The sequence below is a fragment of the Protomyctophum bolini genome, assembly GCF_963924005.1.
Source record: "Protomyctophum bolini genome assembly, chromosome: 18".
Taxonomy (NCBI): domain Eukaryota; kingdom Metazoa; phylum Chordata; class Actinopteri; order Myctophiformes; family Myctophidae; genus Protomyctophum; species Protomyctophum bolini.
In genome coordinates this window covers 9,626,194-9,647,813 of record NC_137879.1, presented here as the reverse complement: position 1 = coordinate 9,647,813, position 21,620 = coordinate 9,626,194, and the positions used below count along the sequence as shown (strand labels likewise).

The 21,620-nt window shown below is 42.6% G+C and overlaps 1 protein-coding gene across 1 annotated transcript; it reads left to right on the top strand.

Annotated features, from left to right (window-relative positions):
• The first annotated feature begins 295 nt into the window (after positions 1 to 295).
• bub3 (BUB3 mitotic checkpoint protein) lies at positions 296 to 7,660 on the top strand. The gene is made up of 7 exons (XM_080789970.1): positions 296 to 434; positions 1,783 to 1,977; positions 2,335 to 2,404; positions 2,576 to 2,727; positions 3,950 to 4,108; positions 5,130 to 5,307; positions 5,788 to 7,660. The coding sequence occupies exons 2-7, from the start codon at positions 1,783 to 1,785 to the stop codon at positions 6,006 to 6,008; spliced, it is 975 nt and encodes a 324-aa protein (XP_080646096.1). The 5' UTR covers positions 296 to 434; the 3' UTR covers positions 6,009 to 7,660.
• Positions 7,661 to 21,620: the final 13,960 nt, after the last annotated feature.

The following is a 21,620-nucleotide window of genomic DNA, read 5'->3' as shown; positions in this document are numbered from 1 at the left end:
ATATATATAAGAAAAGAAAAGAAAAACAAAGTCTGTGTGTGTGTGTGTGTGTGTGTGTGTGTGTGTGTGTGTGTGTGTGTGCGTGCATGTGCGTGCATGTGAGCGCGCGCGTGTGAGGTGACCGACCACACGAAAAAGAAGAAGAACCCTTACCACGTGATAACGGAAGTGTGTTTACGTCACGTTGAACGTTCAGCCAATCGAAGCGAACAGCGGGCTCTCGGCGAATTCGTTTGAACCAATCAGAAGCTCGCTGAGCACGAGCAGCAGCAACGGCAGCAAGCGACACATTGCTGCAAACAGTGGTGCTTGTGTTGTGTTAGCAGTTAGCTTAGCTAGGGGCTAATATCACTTTTATATGACATATAACCGCGGTCGCCCTTTGCTATCACACACCGGAGAGAGTTGACTCGGTAGGACACGGACATAAAACGGTCAGTATAACGGCTCAAATATCAGTTTTAATGTGTAGTGTAATCTCTAAACCATACAAGCTAACGTTAGCAAGCGACGGCGGGACACCACACACGGGCTCCGTCTATTTGCTGAGTGTAACCGAACAACAACACAGTGTGTTTGTTGCTTTTGTTGGACGATGGATCACATTAAACACACCGATGATAACGCACGTTAGAGGCCACTTTATTACTCGATATTACATTGATGCTACGCTTGCCTTGGATGTTGTGAGTTTAAAATGAAGCGGTGCACTTAATGCTGCACTAGGATATGATCTGCAACAGCAATGAATGGCCAGAGTGCCGGCGTGTGGTGGACACGTTTGTCATAAATTCTATTTGATCTTTTCCATGGATGGACATACTATGATACTATAAATATGACCATGCAGAATCAGAGCTAGCCATCAATGTTTTTGAAAATAAAAATGTTTGAGAACCAATGTAGCCTACTAGTGGGCTGTGGATTCATAATGTGGCTGTGCCATACATAGTGTCAGTAAATCAGTGATTTTGTGTCATACATATATATTCGGATGAAAAAAATCTTGAGACATTGATGCGAATGACAACATGCAGCAGTGATTTGTAAGCTGCATGTTGTCACTTTATTGTGACCATCCGACAAAATTATGTTAGGTTTTTAAGGTATGTTTTAATGTACCATTGTTTCTAAGAAATACAAATAAAAACTGTCTGTCTTTCAATCTCAGGGCTGACATGATTTATTCCCCAATAGATAATAAAATTAATATAAAAATTATAATGTAATATAATAAATATAAAACCCTGTTTTAATTGAACTCTTGGTATGCACAAATTAGGGATGTGTCGATATCCGATATAATTAATTGCCGATAATAAGTAATCTGCTGAGATGATAATCACAGTCTCATGCTTAAATAATAATGGAACTGTCTTTCATTACTGTGTCATTGTTACTCATTCAGACTCATAAAACTAGTTTACCGTGTATTTTATAATAGCTGGAAGGGTTGGAGTCTAGACACTCCGTGCTAACCTGAGATCTATTGTTTATTGTATTGAAGTTATGTACTCTCCCTACCATACAGATTGGACAAAATGACATTTTATTCATGGCAAAGGGTTACATAGCTCACAGTGACTGCATGTGTTATGTGTCCTTTGTTTTCATTTTTGTAATTGATTTCAGATATATGTGAAAGCTAAATCTGTGTTGTTGACTGCCACAACTCTGTAGTTGCGTCTAGTAAAACAACCTTCAATGGAGTGCAACTGAACTGAATCAATCATGACATGTATGTCTCGTAATCTCAGTCCTTTGTGTTACTGTGACCTCCAGATGACGGGCTCAAACGAGTACAAGCTGAATCAAGCCCCGGAGGATGGCATCTCGGCAGTCAAGTTCAGCCCCAGCACTGCCCAGTTCCTTCTGGTCTCCTCCTGGGATGCCACTGTCCGTCTTTTCGACGTCGGCAGCAACACGATGAGGATGAAGTACCAGCACAACGCCCCCGTCCTAGACTGTGCTTTTTTTGTAAGCTGCGAAAATGACACTATTCAATGTTTTAAACTTGTGGTATTCCAACGGCCGCCGCCGCACGACCCCTCAAAAAATAATCATATTTGAACTGGGGACGCCCACCCTGACAAGCACTCTGTTCCACAGATAAATATTGTGAAAATAGCTACAAGCTCACCTCGTGTTGCCTTGCATTGGAAGCTTGTAGATCGACGGGGGGGGGGTTACATTGTCACTTGTCACTTTACTGTCATCCGGGGACCCCCCTGGGGATTCCTACACACAGATTGAGAATGATTCATGATTCCGATGCATTTTGACAAGTTGAGGATGTAGTTAAGTTCATTTAAATGAATATCCTTCTGTTTGCAGGATCCGTCACATGCTTGGAGCGGTGGTTTAGATTCCCAGTTAAAAATGCATGATTTGAATACGGATCAAGGTAAGTCTGCCACAACAATCTGCGTCAAGGTTCATGTACATTGGAATAAATCAATCATGGCACTAAAGCTGTCTTTCTCCAGACAGATTTAGTGTTGTTGAACAAAAAACACTAATGTGAGTCTACTAGCTAAAGGGCTCTACGTGACTGTTTCATATTTTCACTAAATAGATACAGTAGTTGGAACACATGACGCCCCGATTCGCTGTGTGGAGTACTGCCCTGAGGTCAATGTCATGGTAACTGGCAGCTGGGACAGGTCAGTTCGGATGTGGGATCCGAGGACACCCTGCAATGCTGGCACATTTTCACAGCCTGAAAAGGTATTGTACATCAGATTCAGATACCTTTATTTGCCATTTGTGTATACACACATAGGAATTTGTTTTGACATAACATGAGTGCATTCAATTCTTTTTTCATAAATAGACAGACATAAGACAACACCGTGCAGGGAAATAAATATAAAGTGCATGGTTATACAGTAGTTCATAGTGCATCAAATGTTGCCAGTGATTAAAGTGCCGGTGTCACTAGGAGGCAGGGGTGGAAGGGAAGCCAGAGTCATTGAGCAGCCTGGCAGCTGAGGGGAAAATACGTTGTCTGTGGTGGGCTTTCGTGGCCTTCGGCAGCCGCAGTCTTCTCCCAGAGGGGAGCAGGGTGAGGAGGCCGTGGCCAGGGTGGGAGGGGTCGGCCATAATCTTCCTTGCTCTCTTCAGCGCCCTAGAGTCGTGCAGGGACTTGAGGGAGGGCAGAGGGAGGGAGGGCAGAGGGCGGCCAATCACCCTCTCCGCAGAGCGAATCACCCGCTGCAGCTTGGTGAGGTCTTTAGCAGCTGCAGCAGGGAACCAGGTGATGATGGAGTGAGTGAGGATGGACTACACAATGGCTGTGTAGAACTGAGCCAGAGATCATGAGCCTCGGCAGCCTGAATTTCTTCAGCTGTCGGAGGAAGTACAGCCTCTGCTGTGCCTTCTTCAAGAGGGCCATGATGTTCAGGTCCCGAGAGATTGTCATGCCCAGGAACCGGCATGACTCCACTGAGGTCACCGGGGTGTCTCCCAGCATGATAAGAGGGGGATATATCTTTTGCTGAAGAAACACAAAAATTTAGACATATTGGTAACTCAATATATAGTGATTAGTTTTGTAGTTACTAGAATCTATAACAAATCGTGTTTGTCACGTTCTGATTTGAAGATACTCAAGTGAGAAATTGCAGTTTATTCATGCATTTTGCTGTTATTTTCCAGTTATGATTTACAATGTACCATGTTTCATTTAACCACTTAAAACCTATACTTTTTAGACTGGATTCTGAAGGTTTCCACTTGTTTCGCCGCATAGTAAATATCTTTGTTGAAACTAGCAGATCTACAAGCTCACAATGTGTCAAATCGTGGTGCATTATGAGCTTGTAGGTCTGCTATGTTCACAGATGTTAGCCCCAGAATAGGGTTGCTAGGGTATTTGTTCAAGCTGTAAATCAAGAAACTCTTAGTTTCCTGCATCTGTTGACATTCTGCATTTCTGCCTGTGTGAAAGGTGTACACACTCGCCGTGGCTGGAGACAGGCTGATCGTTGGCACAGCTGGCAGGAGAGTCCTAGTCTGGGACCTGAGGAACATGGGTTACGTACAGCAAAGAAGAGAGTCCAGTTTGAAATATCAGACGCGCTGCATCAGAGCCTTCCCCAACAAACAGGTAAACGTTGGCTCCGGATCAGCTCGATTTACCAAAGTCATATGTATGAACATCTAGCGCACAAAACGGATTGTGCTTAACTAGAACACTAAACGTAACTTTTGTCAAACCATCACTAAACCAAAATATATTGTACAGCAATGCAACTTGAGGTTAATATTTCATCATGACTTCACAAATAAACTAAAAATGGATATCATGGGGTGACCTATCATAGCGGCAAAACTGTCAAATATGTGGGTATTATTTTAAAACAAATAATGGAGATGGGAACTTCTCCTTTGGTCCACCCATTCCTTTGACATGTGAGAATGGTCTAGTGCAGGGGTGGGCAACTTTGATGATGGCGAGGGCCAATATATTTCCACACTCTCTCTCCAGAGGGGCCAAAGTGCTATATTAGAATTGAAAACCTGAATAATTTTGTGCTATTTCTTTTATGCTTTTAGTTATAGTTATGTTAACTTTATGAACTGTTAACATAACTACATTGGACACAAAAAGACAATAACATTTTAATACTAGTCATTAAGTACCAGTCATTTAATAGTAGTCATAAAGTTATTAAAGTGGGTTTGGAATTGCAACAGCTGAAATCAATACTATATCAGTATTCTGATATTAACCTGCGGGCCGCATTAAGTGAAGGGGAGGGCCGCATGTGGCCTCCGGGCAGCCAGTTGCCCATCCCTGGTCTAGTGGGTAAAAAAAGTAAAAAGCCCATTATGGGTGTATGGGTTTTCTCTAAAATTCCCCTGCCTGTAGAAAAAATCTGGGATGTGGGCAGGGAAACAAACTTACCTTCTATGATGTCAATGAGCATCATGAAGGTACTGAAAGAACCACCCACCTCAGACATCAGCAACATTATAAATATTACAAAAATATAATTGTCCTGGTGAAAATCACCCTGGTTTAGTGTTCTAGGGTTAAAACGACAAATAATGTACAAATTACATGATATCAAGTTGGCGGCACAAAATTCAGTGCCGGTGAAAATGTCAAATTGTCTTTGCTCCAGGGATACGTGTTGAGTTCAATCGAAGGCCGCGTGGCTGTGGAGTACCTGGACCCAAGCCAGGAGGTGCAAAAGAAGAAGTACGCCTTTAAATGCCACAGGCTGAAGGAGAACGGAATTGAGCAAGTCTACCCCGTTAACGCCATCTCATTCCACAGCGTTCATAACACGTTTGCCACAGGTACTACGCCTTCTGATCAGTTTGTGATTTACTGTAGGCTCCTCCTGGGGGGTAAAAAGAGACTTTTTAAATTATCAATGTTTTGACTGAAGTGCAAATCTTGAATTTATGTGATAAACTTTTATTTCACCACTTAAGCCCTACTCAACACTACAAGCTCACAATGTCACATTATATATGTATACCACAAATGTGAGCTGGTAGATCTGCTATGTTTGAAAAATGTGAGTAGTTAAAATCGGGACACATCGGCTGCATAATCCGATACCACATTTTTGGCAAATCCGATATTGGTCAGGCTTTGGTCATAATGTAAAATGTTTTTCGGCTAATCACCTTTCCTGTCTGAACCTATTGTTTACTGTCCCGTGACTATAACTACAGAGATTCTGTGAGGAGCACTCTGTTAATCTAAATCTGAGAGAATGCACATGGAGAAATAGCATTTGAAGTTGACCTTGAAGCCTCTCCTTCCACCAGGTGGCTCGGACGGCTTCGTGAACATCTGGGACCCGTTCAACAAGAAGCGCCTGTGTCAGTTCCACCGCTACCCGACGAGCATCGCCTCTCTGGCTTTCAGCAACGACGGCACCATGCTCGCCATCGCCGCCTCCTACATGCACGAGGAGGGGGATATCAGCCACCCGGAGGACGCCATCTTCATTCGCCAGGTCACGGACGCCGAGACCAAGCCCAAGTGAGTCCTCTCGTGAGGTCCCCTGCGCCACACAGCATCGTGGGTCACGGGTGAATTTGCGAGTGGGCGCGTTTACATCATGGAGCATGCACAGCTGCGGCTCATGCTGATCCATATCTCTCTTTTCCACTTTTTCAATATCCGACAGTTGACAGACAGATGAGAGGTTGAGTAAATCCCAGTATTATCATTTCTATGGGGTTGTGGTAAATACAGACACGGTGAAGCGGAAACCCATCCATGCTAGAAATTGTTGACTACTACTGTGAATGTTTAATATTGAACTTCAATATGCCAGATTGCAGTTGATTTTTTGTTTGTTTCTTAACCCATTTTGACCTGAGATCAGAGACAGTTTTCTAGTTTTCTAGCGACCTGGTTCTGGGCATGTCATCAAAGACATAACATTTGGCAAAAAATGGGAGTTCTACAAGCTCACACCATGTGTTGCGAGCTTGTAGATCTGGTATTTTCAGTGAAAAGATCTGTTTTAGAGGGGAAAGAGAATGGGCGCCAAGTACAGACCCATGGGTGACCCCGGTCAACAAAGTATACTGTATAGAGCATCGCCGATGAAATCATTTGAAAGAAGAAAATGAAGGCAGGACACTATTTTTCTTCTTACTAATTATTTCGGCCCAAAACATTGTAATTATTGTCATGATTTGTCACGATCCGAGTTGGCTTTGTCCGCGGCGTAACCATCTTTAAATAAATACTTTTTGAAAAGCCTATGGAGAAAATGAATGGAGAATAATTTCCTGGGCCACTCGTCGTTCTGAAAGGGGGTGGGACTGCGACGCTCTATAGGGTTTAAGTAGTTTAAAGCAACAGTCCTCGAGACACAATTACCCTGTGTTTAGCAGGCATACTGGTAAAGATCTTTGGTAGATAGTCTAGGACTCTCCCTGAAGCCCAGACATCACTTAAGACAGTTTTCCAAAGCAATTGTAGAAACATAATAGACAGCTCCCTGAACCCGCTTGGATTTTTACTAGGCTTAACCAAGTTTCAAGTCCTTCATTCATAGAGTAAACATCAAAATTGAGCCCACAAGCAATGCTCTCTTGACTGTAATCTGTTCTGTTTTCCATCCGTGTGCAATGGCCAGTCAAGGGTTACTGGGTCCATCTTGGTCTGTTTCACCCATGTTTATTGATTTTCATCATGATGGGTGGTTTCCCTCAGATTTCATTTGACCCTCAGAAAGAAATATCACCATGAAACCCTTGGCCCGTTAATGGAGTATCACTTGTCTCCACCACATTGGTTCAGCTACATCCATGTGAGTTGATTAGGAACTAGATTCTCGTGTTTCTCGTCCACAAGTCAACCTAAGTCTACCTTGGAATGGTTTCCTCTGCGTATGCCCTCACAAAATGTGGCATATTTAAGCTCATAACACTTGAAATATCTGCTGGCATCCAGTGTACCGTTAACCAACTGTTTCTTAACATTTTCATTTTTTTCCCCTACTGTTTTGTAATTAATATTTGACTTTTTCACTTATTCCCTCTGTTCAATCCTGCTCTGTAAAATATATTTGTCAGTTTTCTCTCTTTTTTCCTCACTCTATCACTTTTTTTTTGTTGATTGTATATTGCTCCAGGACTTTTACTTTGACTTTTATTAAGATGTTTTTGGACATATTCTAATAAATCTAAAGTCAAATTCTTTGACATTGTTTCATCATTGTGTATTGTTTTCGCTTGTCATTGACATAAAAGTGACATCGAAAAGTGCAATGTACTGCATCATGAACCCCTTTCTAAGAGCATAATTTGGTAGGTACACACACAACTATACAATTTCTCCCCAAAAGAAAAGCTGTGAGATGTGAGGAATGTGTTGAGACGAGCATGGTTCTTCTCTCTGATGAGGTGTTGAGGGAACGTGATGATCTAACAGTGTTGCCGAGGGCTCCACTTGCCCCCAGACAGTGACCTCCTGTGTTGATAGACATCACAGGCCTACAGCCTTGAGTAACTTCTGCTATAGTGCCAGGAGCAAAACCATTATAAGCACTAAACTGAATGACCGTACACTGCGCAGGAGATCCTCATTTGCTCTGAACATTTCCCCTTTTCTTGCCATGTCTTGTGAGCTTGTAGACGGGTTATTTTTGGCTTTAGAAATTGGTGTAGAGAGACACAACGAGGGGACCGACCAAGTATAGACACCTGGGGTACCTTGATCAACAAAGTATACAAGGTTTAAATTTACTTCGAGCAGCCTTAGGATCAGGTGCAATATTGAGTGAATTTACCACATCCGAGTCCTGTGATTTGTTGTTACCTTGGTGACAAGAGTTGACAAAACGCAGACCCTTTTATTTCAGCTCTGCGCTGCATGAATGAAACGGACCAGTGCCTTGCAGGAGACTTGAGTAGTGCTTTTTTCCCCCCTCGGTTCACATTTTCTATGGCAGCAAATGTAATTTATAATGCCCTTCAGCAAAAGCAGGAGAAGATGGAGACGTCAATTATTCTATTTAAGAACTACAATTTTTCCTAATAGGTCTATCTGCCTCCAGCAGTATCCTGGAAATGATTTGTTCGCTTGGTTAAATGATGCAACTAATTCCCATGATTGCTGATAATGAGTCAGTGTTTGTCATTGGGATTCTGACTGCAGCTTAATATGAAATGGCATTCAGTTTTGGAAGGTAATTACTGCCCATGCGCCAGAGTAAGGCCAGGGTTTGTTGTGGAGGACACAGTAAATTACCTTGTTTCCTGTCATCTTTGGCTTCCACTAAATTGGAAAATTGACTTCCCTGAGTGAGCATTAGAACCGTTAAGGTTTTCATCCCTAGGACTGCCTGGTAGCTGTGTTGCCGTATACGTATTACGTAATCTTTGAGGCCCAATTTGTAAGATGCAATACATTTTTATGATTGGAACATTGGCAGTTTACTTTTCAATGCAGCCAAAACAAATGGCAATAGTTGATTAGTGAACACATTTGTAATAAAACTATTGGAAGAAGTTTGTCATTCTGGAACGGAGGCCTTCAGGTGCCAGTTGTATAGCTACAGACAAAAGCAGTCAAGCCTGATTCGGAGTTGCTTGACGATTGTGGCGCGTTGTGAGCTTGTAGATCGGCTGTTTTCAGTGAGCGACACCATAAATTAAGCATCAGCTATCGGTGTCTTACCCCCAGCACGCATGACTTATTCTCCCACTTGTCTTTTTTCCTTTTAGCCTTTTTGCAGTTAACCACATCTGTGGTCGTGTGGCCGGGCTCTGGTTTCCAACCACTGAAGTGTTGCAGACAGTTTGGCTCTACATGAAACCATTACATGACAATTAAAAAGGGGCGATTGTGCTCCCAACAGCCTGTCATGTACATTTAACCCAACCACAAAAGGCTCTTACGATCACTCGGGAGGGGGACGCGTGACCTTCAACAGACACCTTATCTCTCAAGACTGCTTTCTAATATTATATCGGGCCAATGATACTATCTCGCATGAGCCGCGTGGAAATGGGGAAATCACATGATCCATCAGTAAATATTGACAACGTTCTATATTGTATAGCCTTGCTTCTGTTTCAGTGCCATGTTGGCTGTAGGGAGCCAATTGCAGTGACACCGTGGCCCGTTCTGTTGCAGTGAAATGTTATTTCTATCATTTAGAATAGTTTATAGAGGTTATTATAAATTAGACATTCTATTTACAAGACAATATATATATATATTTTTACCATGGTTAAGATATTGCACATGCTGCTGTGCTCCCCCCTCCGATCATCTCTTTGTGAAATTATCTCATCTCAGTTGTATGGAATAGAGGAGGTAGGATGTAATCAAATAATTCCACAATACAAAAGCAAAATATGAACCTAAATTATATATATATATATATATATGCGGACAGGAGTCAGGACAGGTCCTAACAGTAATACCCACAAAGGGATCAGAGGGGTACCTGCCAGCTGAGCTCATACAGTAGTGACGAAGATTAATCCATCAAAAGAAAATTCATCAGTTTAGTTTATATGTTTGTAAACAATCAGTTTAGTGATGTTTCAAGTAAAAATGGGACTAATGTGGAAAATGTTTCCCCTTCCCCAAAATGTTCATTTTTGTCATTGTTGCATTATAATACGAAGGCATTTTAAGGTGCGCAGCAAAATTCAACAGACAGCCTTTGAGATATCTTGTTTGGGACAAACGTGTGTTGGATGGACCAAACAATCACGAGTTGTGATTTGACATATGTTCTATTTATAATAACCATTAGCTAGGGACTGAAAAGCAGCTATATCAAATGTAACACATTTTACTGACTGCGGACAGATTTTATTGAAATATGTAGTGACCCCCGCCCATACAAACCGGGCTATTTCAGGACAGCCACTAGTGGGACAAAGACGGAAATGCATAGAGATAGGATGGAGTCTTCATGGCGTCCTGCAGCCTGCACATCCCGACTAGGGAGGGTAACCTGAGCCTCCCCCATCGGCCCTGCCTGGCTGTGGCCTGGCTGCCCGGACACAGTAACTCACTCTAAAGCCGCCCCAGCCCCAGGGCTGCTTTTAAAAACATTTGGTGGGTGAGACAACATCTCCTCGAGAGCATTGTAGTTACATTACAGCTTAATTAGACGGCAGGGCCCAGGGCCATACGAGCCACTGTTAGGTTTCACACATTCAGCCTGGCCATCCATCTCCTCGCAGGCAGGCAGCATGGAGCTCGAGTCCAAGGGCAAGTACACCTGGGACCCCTGGTAGTAAATCACAGCATCAACGGTGTCTGACAGGTGGGGGGGTCACTGGGTTTGGGCTGGAGGTCCTAAACCGGCTCCTCTGGGGTGCAAGTGGAGGGGAGTGGGTGTGGGTATTGCAGATTAACAGGTCCTGTAATACAGTATGTGCTGCCAGAATGAGGCTGGCAAAAAAGATGTTGAGACCAATACCAAAATATTCTTATATTGTGGATTGAGATTGATGATTAATTTCTTCATGATATCCTTATAGATCATTGCAATCACCTAGTATTGACCCATTTAGGCCTGACCTCAAAATTAAAAAGAAATCTTCTAAATCCTCCAGTTTTCTGAAATAAATATTTTCACGATTTTTCAAAAATACCAGACCTACAAGCTCGTGGCGCGCTATGAGCTTGTAGATCTGCTATTTTTCAATAGCTAAATTATAACTGTTTTAAAACACCAAAAGGGGTTCCCGCCCCCAAAATGGGTTTTAAGATAGACGGAGCAGAGCAGTGGTTGATTGATATGATAATACATTTGTTCAGTTTGCCTAAAACCATTGAAATTATTTTGAGCATTGCTAATATTTGCAAATCTTTGAGTTGATGCAGTGTTTGAATGAAGGCTGTGGCACTAATGAATGTACATGGGGCAGTCAGTGCAATGGTGTCGTATTTTAGGATTTTTCTTTATATCCAGAGGCAACATGAATTGAATAGAAGGTGCTACTGTACATGTGTACATGTACAGTACATGTAAACATGGGGAACTCAGGGGTGTCCTTTTTGTTCACCCTGGTAAGAAATTAGTCCAGACGAGAGCAGGACCTTGGCCTCACCATAACACCAAGGAGGTCGAGGCGACACCCAACAGTAGTCCTGACAGACTTGGACTACGCGGACGACATCAGCCTGCTCTCTGACCACGTGGAACAAGCGCAGGAGCTCCTGACCAGAGTGGAGTCAGAATGTGCCAAGGTTGGCCTCCGGCTGAATGCCAAGAAAACTCAAGTTATCACTTATAACATCCCATCAGAGCATCCACCTCTAACAACAACAGAAGGCACTGCTTTGAAGGAAGTCAATGACTTCAAGTACCTGGGCTCATGGGTCAACTCCACCGAACAAGACCTGAAAGTGAGGAAGGCCCTTGCATGGAGGGCCCTAAACGGCATGGCCAGCGTATGGAACTCCAACCTCCCCCGTCAAACCAAACTAAGCTTCTTCTACGCAACGGTAGAGTCCGTTCTCCTATATGGCAGTGAATGCTGGACCTTGAAGCCAACCCTGCAGAAGTCTCTCGATGGTTGCTACACCAGAATGTTGCGGGCAGTACTCAACATCAATAAGAGCACACATGTTACAAACACTACTCTGTATGATGGAATGCCAAGGGTGACCCAGAAAATAGCAGCCAGGAGAATGAGACTAGCAGGACACTGCCAAAGACACCAAGAGCTGCCAGCCAGTAAACTAGTGCTGTGGGAACCAACACACGGGCACCGGTCACGAGGACGTCCAACGCTAACATACGTGGATGTACTCAAGAACGACGCAGGAGCGCAAAGTACCAACGAACTGGTCAGATGTATGGAGAACCGGGATGACTGGAAACGACGATGGAGGGCTCGTCTGAGGACGACCTAGAGAGAGTCACACTCATTACAGACAAGCTGTAGCCTTATTACGTCCGATTATTATTTAACCCATTCTGACCTGAGATCAGATTCATACGAGGTTTCCACTGGACACACACTGGTCTGATTAACCCATTCTGACCTGAGATCAGATTTAAAAAAATGTCAGTCGTTCTTTGATTTTTCAAAAATAGCAGACCTACAAGCTCGTAGCGCGCCACTCGGTGGCGCGCTATGAGCTTGTAGATCTGCTATTTTTCAATAGCTAAAGCATAACATGATGCCAACACCAAAATGGGTGCCCGGTCAGAATGGGTTAAGCGTGCTCTTTGACAGGCAAACTGCATATCAGTTTGAAGTGGGTTTTTCTTTTAAAGATGTAATCGTATGCTCCTACAGTAAGTGCCACTGGCTACACATCAGAAACGGCATTCCCATGAATAGCATGTCATTTCAAACTGACTGGGTCATTATACTTCCTCAAGGGGTGAAACCACAAGTACTTAAACTATAACTGATACATGTTCTATAGAGAGTCACCTGTCGGAGCTCTGTGAGAACAGAGGGCAAGGCCCACGCCCCAGACAACAAATTCCATTGGAAAGCGGAACCTGTTGCATTGTGTGAGCAATCTGCGGCCAACTTCAGAGTGACAGCCAGTTTCTATATACTCATCATCCAATGTCATAAATGGGTGGGTGGGGGGGTGGGTCCCATGGGGGGGCGGCAGAAAACGGTTACTTGTTATCCCCGTTTAAAGCGAAATCGGATTGCAGGCCCTTTCAGGGGAGCCTCTTTGTATGCCTTCCATGCCTATGAAACGCGCTGTTATTTAATGGGTTCATGGCCATAGGGCAAGGGTTACAGTTTATCCTTCCTGCAATTAGCATTCACGGTTAGCTTAGCAGAACTAATGCACCACAACTTTGAGGCTCAAGTTCCCTGCACGGCTCCATGTGACCTCGGGCGAGTTTTAAACGCCTCGTATCCGTTTCAAACAGCTTTATAAGTAATTATTGGCAAAATCCCCTGAAGTATAACATTTAAAGCAAACTATTCTCTGCCTATTAAAGAGTTGGTGCCCCATTGTTGCACGTGTAAACGCTGAAGAGCAAGATAAACGCACTTAATCTCCTTGCAGATTTTATGCCCAGGGGTTTAAAAGGCTTATATTCATATCATAGTCCAGTTTTCTGTGAAGAGGTGACCACCGAAACAGTGGTTAAAGATGGAGTGCTGTGATTCTTTTCCACCCTAAAACATGATCATCAGGTCTTATTGTTATATAAGGAGGTATAATTCTTTCAAAAAAGTGTACAGTATTTGTTAAAATGTTGTTTTTATGTGGGCACGCCCACCAGTTCATTCAGTTTGCCTGGTGGGTGGTGATGGGTGGTGATCCACCTGAACTGAAGCCGGCATGACGTCATGTTGTAGTTTTTGGTGGTCACCTCTTCACCGAAAACTGGACTTTGATGAGGCCTATAGAGCGCCGAAGTTCTGACGTCACTCGCTCATCCCCTGGTTCTGCCCGGTTCACGGAAGTAATTTCTCTATGGAGAATAAAATGGGCTCATCTTAAAATCGTTTAATATAAGCATTGTGGTCCAAAAATAAACAAACTGTCTCTGCGTTAGTGTCAGGGAGGTGTCCCTGTATCGTTTGCGACAGTCACTCATGCATATATGATAGTCTGTTTCTAGCGAAAATGTAACTAATTGAGCTCAGAAACATTAGCATTTTCTCTCAGTCAGTTGATTCTTCATCCATATGAGTGAAACCCGCCGGGATGACATGTTTATTTTTCAAACAGTTCTTATACAAGGCGATCTAAAATCCCCCTATGGGGATTACAATGCAAATAAAAAGTATACATGAACCCGTGGATTTGCGCCCTCTACCGATGTTGACGTCAGACTTCGGTGCTCTATTGAAACGCTCTTGCTCCAACGGCGCAAGAGCATTTGGTGCAGATCACAGATCTGGATCCATGCCATCCATCCCAAACATCCGTCCGCTCATTTCTTGATTCACACGTTCCATTTCGTCAATCTATTTCTGGGTATCTCCCTTCTCCGGCTTGCTCCACCGACATATAGGTCAAGACACCGTTATTATCCCATGGTAAAGGAAGACATACACCGACACCATTGTGGGACGGCTTGTGGGCCGAGGTGATCTCATGGGTCTTAAGTGACATTTGTGCACAAGTGAAGCAGCTTGAAGCTGTACACCGCGATTAGCTTTCCCTGTGTTGTGTAATATTACACAGATTGAACAAACGGATGATCACAGAGGTGGACCACATTGTTTGAGAACTATGGCAAAAATGTAGGTTTCACGGTGGATCTTGTGACTCCTGAATGTGCAGCGGGCGAATCTCTCTCCCTATAAACTGGATGAGTAAAATGACACCAGGAAGAATTAAACCGTTATTTATGGCTGTTATTGTTTATTAACAAAGGCATAACCTACTGTATCAGCGTGGTTTAATGATCATTGTGTTTGAGAACCATGACAAAAATGTAGGTTTCGGGTGCAATGGAATCGTTAACTGAATGAGTAAAATGATACTGGAGAGAACGTAATGTTATTTGTTGCTTTGTTTGTGCAATAACAAAGCAACAACTTATTACCTAATGTTTCATTGAATCATTTATCATTTTGTTGGGAAACCCCTTTAGATCACATGACTGAAATAAGCAATAGCTCAATGATAATTCTTTAAGGTACGGTTAATAACTGGACAAATCACGAATTTCCACATGTATTTAAACTTAAACCTGTGGTTAAGAAGCATACAATCTATGTTATTGATTCTAAAACACATTTGTCTAACAGCTTTTTGTCTGAGCGATTAGTAACATACATTACCGGCCAGGACAGAAGAAAATCAATGACACAAAAGAGACATTCTTTCATAAACAGATTTTGATTATTGGACACTATTAACATTTCTGAAATCAATGGCGTGGAACGGAGTGTTGTCCCATTGATTCAAATGCAGATTAAGTAAACTAATGTGAAAACCCGCGATCAATGCATATGAATCTAGCCCATTCTGACTGGGAACCCATTTTTGTGTTTAGCATCATGTTATGCTTTAGCTATTGAAAAATAGCAGATCTACAAGCTCATAGCGCGCCACCGAGTGGCGCGCTACGAGCTTGTAGGTCTGCTATTTTTTGAAAAATCGAAGAACGACTGACATTTTTAGAATCTGATCTCAGGTCAGAATGGGTTCATCAGACCAGTGTGTGTCCAGTGGAAACCTCGTATGAATCTGATCTCAGGTCAGAATGGGCTAGAGGTGGTTCTGTGTCCACCAACACTCCACACAGCCTCCGCTAAAGCCGCCGCGCCTCTAATTCATCATCATCCACACTCTATTATTATTGATGACTCTTGCCTCGGGCCACTCCATTTGTTTTCAGATTTGTGACAGGCAGCAGAATGCTGGATGGAAGGTTTACACTACAGCTGTGCCAGGAGCACTCTTGTTTATCTATTGATCATCATATACCTCCCAATAATCTGACGCCTGTCACATTTGACAACATTATGTGGAATGGGTCAGAGGACAGGGCTAATGAAACTGTTTGAAAGATGGATGTTTGTTATCCGACGCATTAACCTTGCAAATAGCTGTCAGAGGCAACACATTTACCCATTCACTCTGATGGCGGGGGAACCTCCGTTCTCTCTCTCACTGACTGAGATGAATAAGCATGGCCAGCGTGATGAAAAACACAGCACATTGTGGCAGGTTGCTTCTGGAATATAAATCACACATTTGAAATGAGTTCAGCCGCAAACAAAACAAAGAAAACTGATAAACAGCTAGGTTGAGACTTGATGAAGCATCCCATAGCTGCTCAGACAAGAGCCCCTCTATGTGATAATGGATACGGTAGAGGTTCATTTTGGACCTGGTTTATGATTATCCTTTTAGTTTGCACCACCAGATTTGTCAGAATCCCACTATTCATCTGAAAATTGTTTCATTGTGAGCTGTGCCCATGGCGAGCAGTCGATCAATGAGTGGATGGAATTAGTTTATCACCTGTTTGCAAATTGCAGGTTAGATAGCTACATAATGTAAACACACACACACACACACACACACACACACGTTTCGTTTAATAAAGGACATCCTCTGTAGCCTGCACAGTGTTAGAAATAAGATAGAGAATGACATTATGACATTATAGAAATCACTTTATTTTTCTTATACCATTAGGAGCCATTAGAGAGGTCTCCAACAAGAGGCGTAAAGTGAGCGGTGAACACTCCACCCTGGCTCTCTCAATAGTTAGGGACAAAGAGAGAAAAGGCTGTTTGTGAAGCACGCACACACACACACACACACACACACACACACACACACACACACACACACACACACACACACCCATCGAGGGTGTCTACAGTAATTGGCTACAAAGCTTTGTTTCATTCACTTACTGTCTTTTATGGTACAGTATGGTGCTTTAGAGAAAGAGGGGGAAGAGCCGGCCATTCTTTACAGACCCTCACGGTCTGGTAAGGAGTTTATTCTGTGTCTGATGTTTTAATATTATGATCGTTTTTGTTTTTAAAGATACCAACAATATCTCAAAATGCTAAAAAATTATTAACGTATAATTAAAAATATAAATAATGCGCTGCATTAAAGTGGGCCCACTTTCCATGTTGAGAGAGAGAGAAGAGTGCCAGGAGAACAATCTCATTAAAATCTAAACAAACCTTTATTTCTACATCAAAAGCTTCACCGGTGAGTTATTAGTATTTTCACCCTACAAAGTAAAAGTTTTCGACTAATAGTGGAACTGGAGACTGAAATTGGAGTGAGCTACCATCTGGGTCAGGCCTAGGCCCCAGTCAACAGCAGCCCCTGAGATCACCAGGCTACCACCAGGCTCCTCAAGGCTACCAGCAGCCCCTGGCAAGGCTACCATCAGGCTCCTCAAGGCTACCATCAGGCCACCACAAGGGTACCAGCAGCCCTGATGAGGACCAGTCCAGGCTACCACCAGGCTAGCAGCATTCCCTGGGAGAGGCTATCAACAGGCCCCAGCAGCCCTTGGGAGAGGACCAGGCTACCACCAGGCTAGCAGCATTCCCTGGGAGAGGCTATCAACAGGCTCCAGCAGCCCTTGGGAGAGGACCAGGTTACCAGGCACGGTCATTATCAAGAAATAACACACTGACACCGGTGAATTCAGCGATTGACCAATCGGAATCAAGCATTAAAGTATTAAACCAAGCCGTAATAAATCCATATAGTCATATGAAAGTAGATATTGTCTTTTATTGTTTGTGGATATCCTAATATCGTCCTAAGACATGAGTCTTTTCCTAGTTTTATGCTTAGTACTATTTTAAACACACATTTTCAAAAACAGTGCCAATCTTCAAGCTCACATGGTTGTCAGCTTGTAAATCAGCAAATTTAGCTATATATTATTAAAAAAAAGATCTATTTTCGTCACAATACAATACACAATATTGATAGAGGTATTTGGTCAAATACCTCTTGTGAAATTAGATTTTCCCCTAGTGCTTACATTATATAGGCTATTCATTCTAATTAGAGGGCAAGATCATCATTCTAGAGGAGGCTCTGAAAATACTATACAGGTCGTGTGAACAACAAACAGGCCTATTGCGACAATTAAGCCCATTGAGACCATATTGGATGCAAAGCAATCTCCACTTTCCAGCAGAGCTGAGTACTGGAAATGAGTACGCTAACTATACTGACAGAGAGTTTTGGTGAGTCCAGGGGTCACGTTGTGTTTATGTGGTGACACAATCACAGCAGACGTCTTTCCTCAACTCCTCCAGCGCACATTATGTTTCCCCACTTGAACACATCATATAATATTCTAGGGTTGTTGGACACTCAGAACAACACAATTTCATGTCTAGGGTCCTTCAGGTGGAACAGGTTTACTTCAGCATGTTGACTGGTCACAACCTTTGCTGACTATGATAGAACAACTACAGAAGATTGGGATTCACATTGTGTCATCCTCACCCCATAATCTGGTTTTTTACAACACATAAAGGACCCTACTGCTGATACGCCATTATCTATTTCATATAGCTTCAGCTATATATCGTACATGAACAGATATTTTAATGAGACTCAAGCGTTTGAATCTTGTTCGTAGATCAATCTTTTCTCCAGTGGCCATTTTCGGCTACACATCTGCGTTTTAAAATAGGCTACATTAAAGCACAAGTATAACATAACTTAACGAAAATTGCATAGCCAGCCATGCAATAAAGTTCATTGTGTTCAATTACTGGCTAGTAGACAATTAAAAAAGGTCATCTTTGAAAAACAAAGAAGGGTCAAACGTTTCGGTCTATTCGACCTTCATCAGGACAGACAATGAAGGTCGAATAGACCGAAACGTTGAATAAAGAGCAACATTTTTTGGCAAGTTTCTGACTGTGCGGGACCCTTCTTTGTTTTTCAAAGATAACCTTTTTAAGTATGCTTTATTGCCCTACGCACCTGTCACTAGCCTTCTGAGGTGTGCATCGGCCTTTTGCTAAAAAGGTAGTAGACAATTGCCAGCAGTAATGCTAGGTCAAGTATGATGAGGTGAGTCATAGTGAGTTAATTATAGCACATTTTATACTTTGTCGTATGACAGTTTGACGAAAATAGCCAATCAACAAAGCTCACAATGTGATCTGCTAAAATGTTTGCACCTATAATGACATTGCCAAAATGGAGGACAGTTTGAAAGTGGTTAAGCACTACAGTGAAGGCTTCACAACAGTAGTTCCATATTATCTGTGTGAGCTACAGAGCAGCTTGTTCATGTGTCATATAATATTAGAGGGGTCTCTCTGTCCGTTTTGCCCTGCAGTTCAAGTGTCCGTTCCAAAGGAAAGGTCAAACCATTCACCTGGACAGAAACCCCCTAGCCCCTAGAGACGAGTACTCACAATGACCATCTCCATGGCCAGAGGTCAGGGACGGACACCTGTTCTTACCACAGGGTCAAGACCTTTGGTTTCCAACTTACTGAACAAGTCTGCCTTCCTCATGTTCATCCGTTTTAAACTATTGACAGCCGATCTAAAACATTCCTCAAACTGAATCATCCATCCTTGATAGGTTTCACTATAGGTTATTAGCAGTGTTATTATCATCACATGGATACGTACTGTATTTATTTATCATAGACCTACTCACGTACGGCATACTATAGTGCGCCGTTTTTCATCATTTTTGAGGATTTGAAAAAAATGACGAAATGACAAAAACGATGGGTTATAGCCCATGTTTTTTGAAATTTTGAAAAAAAAAGTTATCCTCGTTTCTCATCATTTTGGACCATGGGCTATAGCCCATATCGTACGGGGTTATAGCCCATCGTATAGCCCATCGTTTTTTGAATTTTTAGAGAAAAAAAATCCAGGCCCATGAATTAGAGGATAAAGCTCACATGTTACCCAAATAGTTGAATACACAAAAGCTAAGCCACTGGTACTGGTACTTCTGGTTTTCTGCAATTTCCGCAATTTCGAATTTCCACAATTTCCGCTTTCCGCAATTTCCAATTTCAGCAATTTCCGCAATTTGCAATTTCCGCAATTTCAGGAATTTCCAAAATAAAAAAAAACATGGGCTATAACCCATCGTTTTTGTCATTTCGTCATTTTTTTTTCAAATCCTCAAAAATGATGAAAAACGTATGCCGTACGTCCTACTGGCTCTCAAAGTGGGGTCTGGGAACTCCCAGGTGTCCTTGAGGTGGTGGTCCCACGGTTTCCACTTTAAATTATACCCCCTTTTATTTTCCAGCTATAAAACAATAGCCAATCTTGTGTCGTGAGCTTGTATACCAGCTATTTTCTTCTCTTATAGGGGGCCATATTCGTATCAATTTGTCAGCTCCTCGACATGAAAATGTGAGAGCCACTGCAAATAGACAACTATGCGTCTCAATGATAGCCGAGTGTGTATTCGACTAAGGGGTTCACAGAGACCCAATATCCGCCAGGATTTCCCTTTTAACAGAACCCTCATTGATCCAGCTTCCTCAGGAATTCCGAGTCAGATCGGTTTACCTTGTTAGCTTGTCGCACTGTGTTCTGGTCTGATCTCCATGTTGATTTCCGCCCTGGCATCCCCTCCCTCCACGGTAGCGGGGCTGGCCACCCTACCTGACAAGAGTCCCCTTTGTCCCCCTGGCCAGCCATCCATCCCTAATCCCAGCTCCTTGACCATTCTTGAAACATCATGCTTGCGTGCTTTTCAAAGACCCACGGCGGGCTGCTGACGGACGGGCACCATCTCCTGGCCGCGGCTTTGAAGAAACCTTGTTGTTGTGGAAGTGGTTCACTGTTAACAGCTCATCTTGTGCCATGGAGACCTAGTCACATAATGTGTGGAGTGGAGATAAGTGACGTGCAGTGCACACACAGTCAAATCATTTAACTCATCGAGTGTACAAGTTGAACCAAATAAGACTTGTCCATTTGGTTACATTTGTACATTCAATTCAATAATTAAATGAAAGCTGCTTATTCTAATGAATAAAATGGTATCTTAACCAATCTGTATGGTACAATATGTTAATATAACTAGCACATGGTTGGAGGTGGCCTCAATAGAAGGAAATGGGGATTCATGGTCTACAAAACTGCACAGTGCCATTCTCAAATAATAAGAAAAACCCACAATGTTTCACTTAACTCATTTTAATTCTTCTATGATCAAGTACAAATAGATGTAAACAGATAAATATTCGATTACATTATACACATAAAAAAACTATACTAATAATGTCAACGTGTCAATCTTGCTTCTTAAGTTCATATTGAAAGTGCTTTGAGGCATTTGACACGTCGGCCAAAGAATAATGGTACAGTATTAGAATAAAAACCAGCATGCATCCATTGTGTTAAGAACATTTTCCCTGAAGAGTTCTATACAAATGAATCCTGGACCATCCTATAATATAGGATGCAAGTATTTGTCAGTTTGTCAAATGACGTCGAGCACAGGGCTCTAAAGCCTGAGTTATATACTTAGTTGTGGGCAGGTATCGCTAATTGAAAACAGCATAATATACAAGCTTTCAATGCATCGCAGTGTGACACGTAAGCTTGGGTATGCTATTTTCGGTGCTCTACCACAGTGGTTCCCAAATTAAGACATTTGCCCGGGACACAAACTAGTGAAAATAGCCGATCAGATTTGATTCGATTTTTCTTTTATCTCCATGAAATAACTG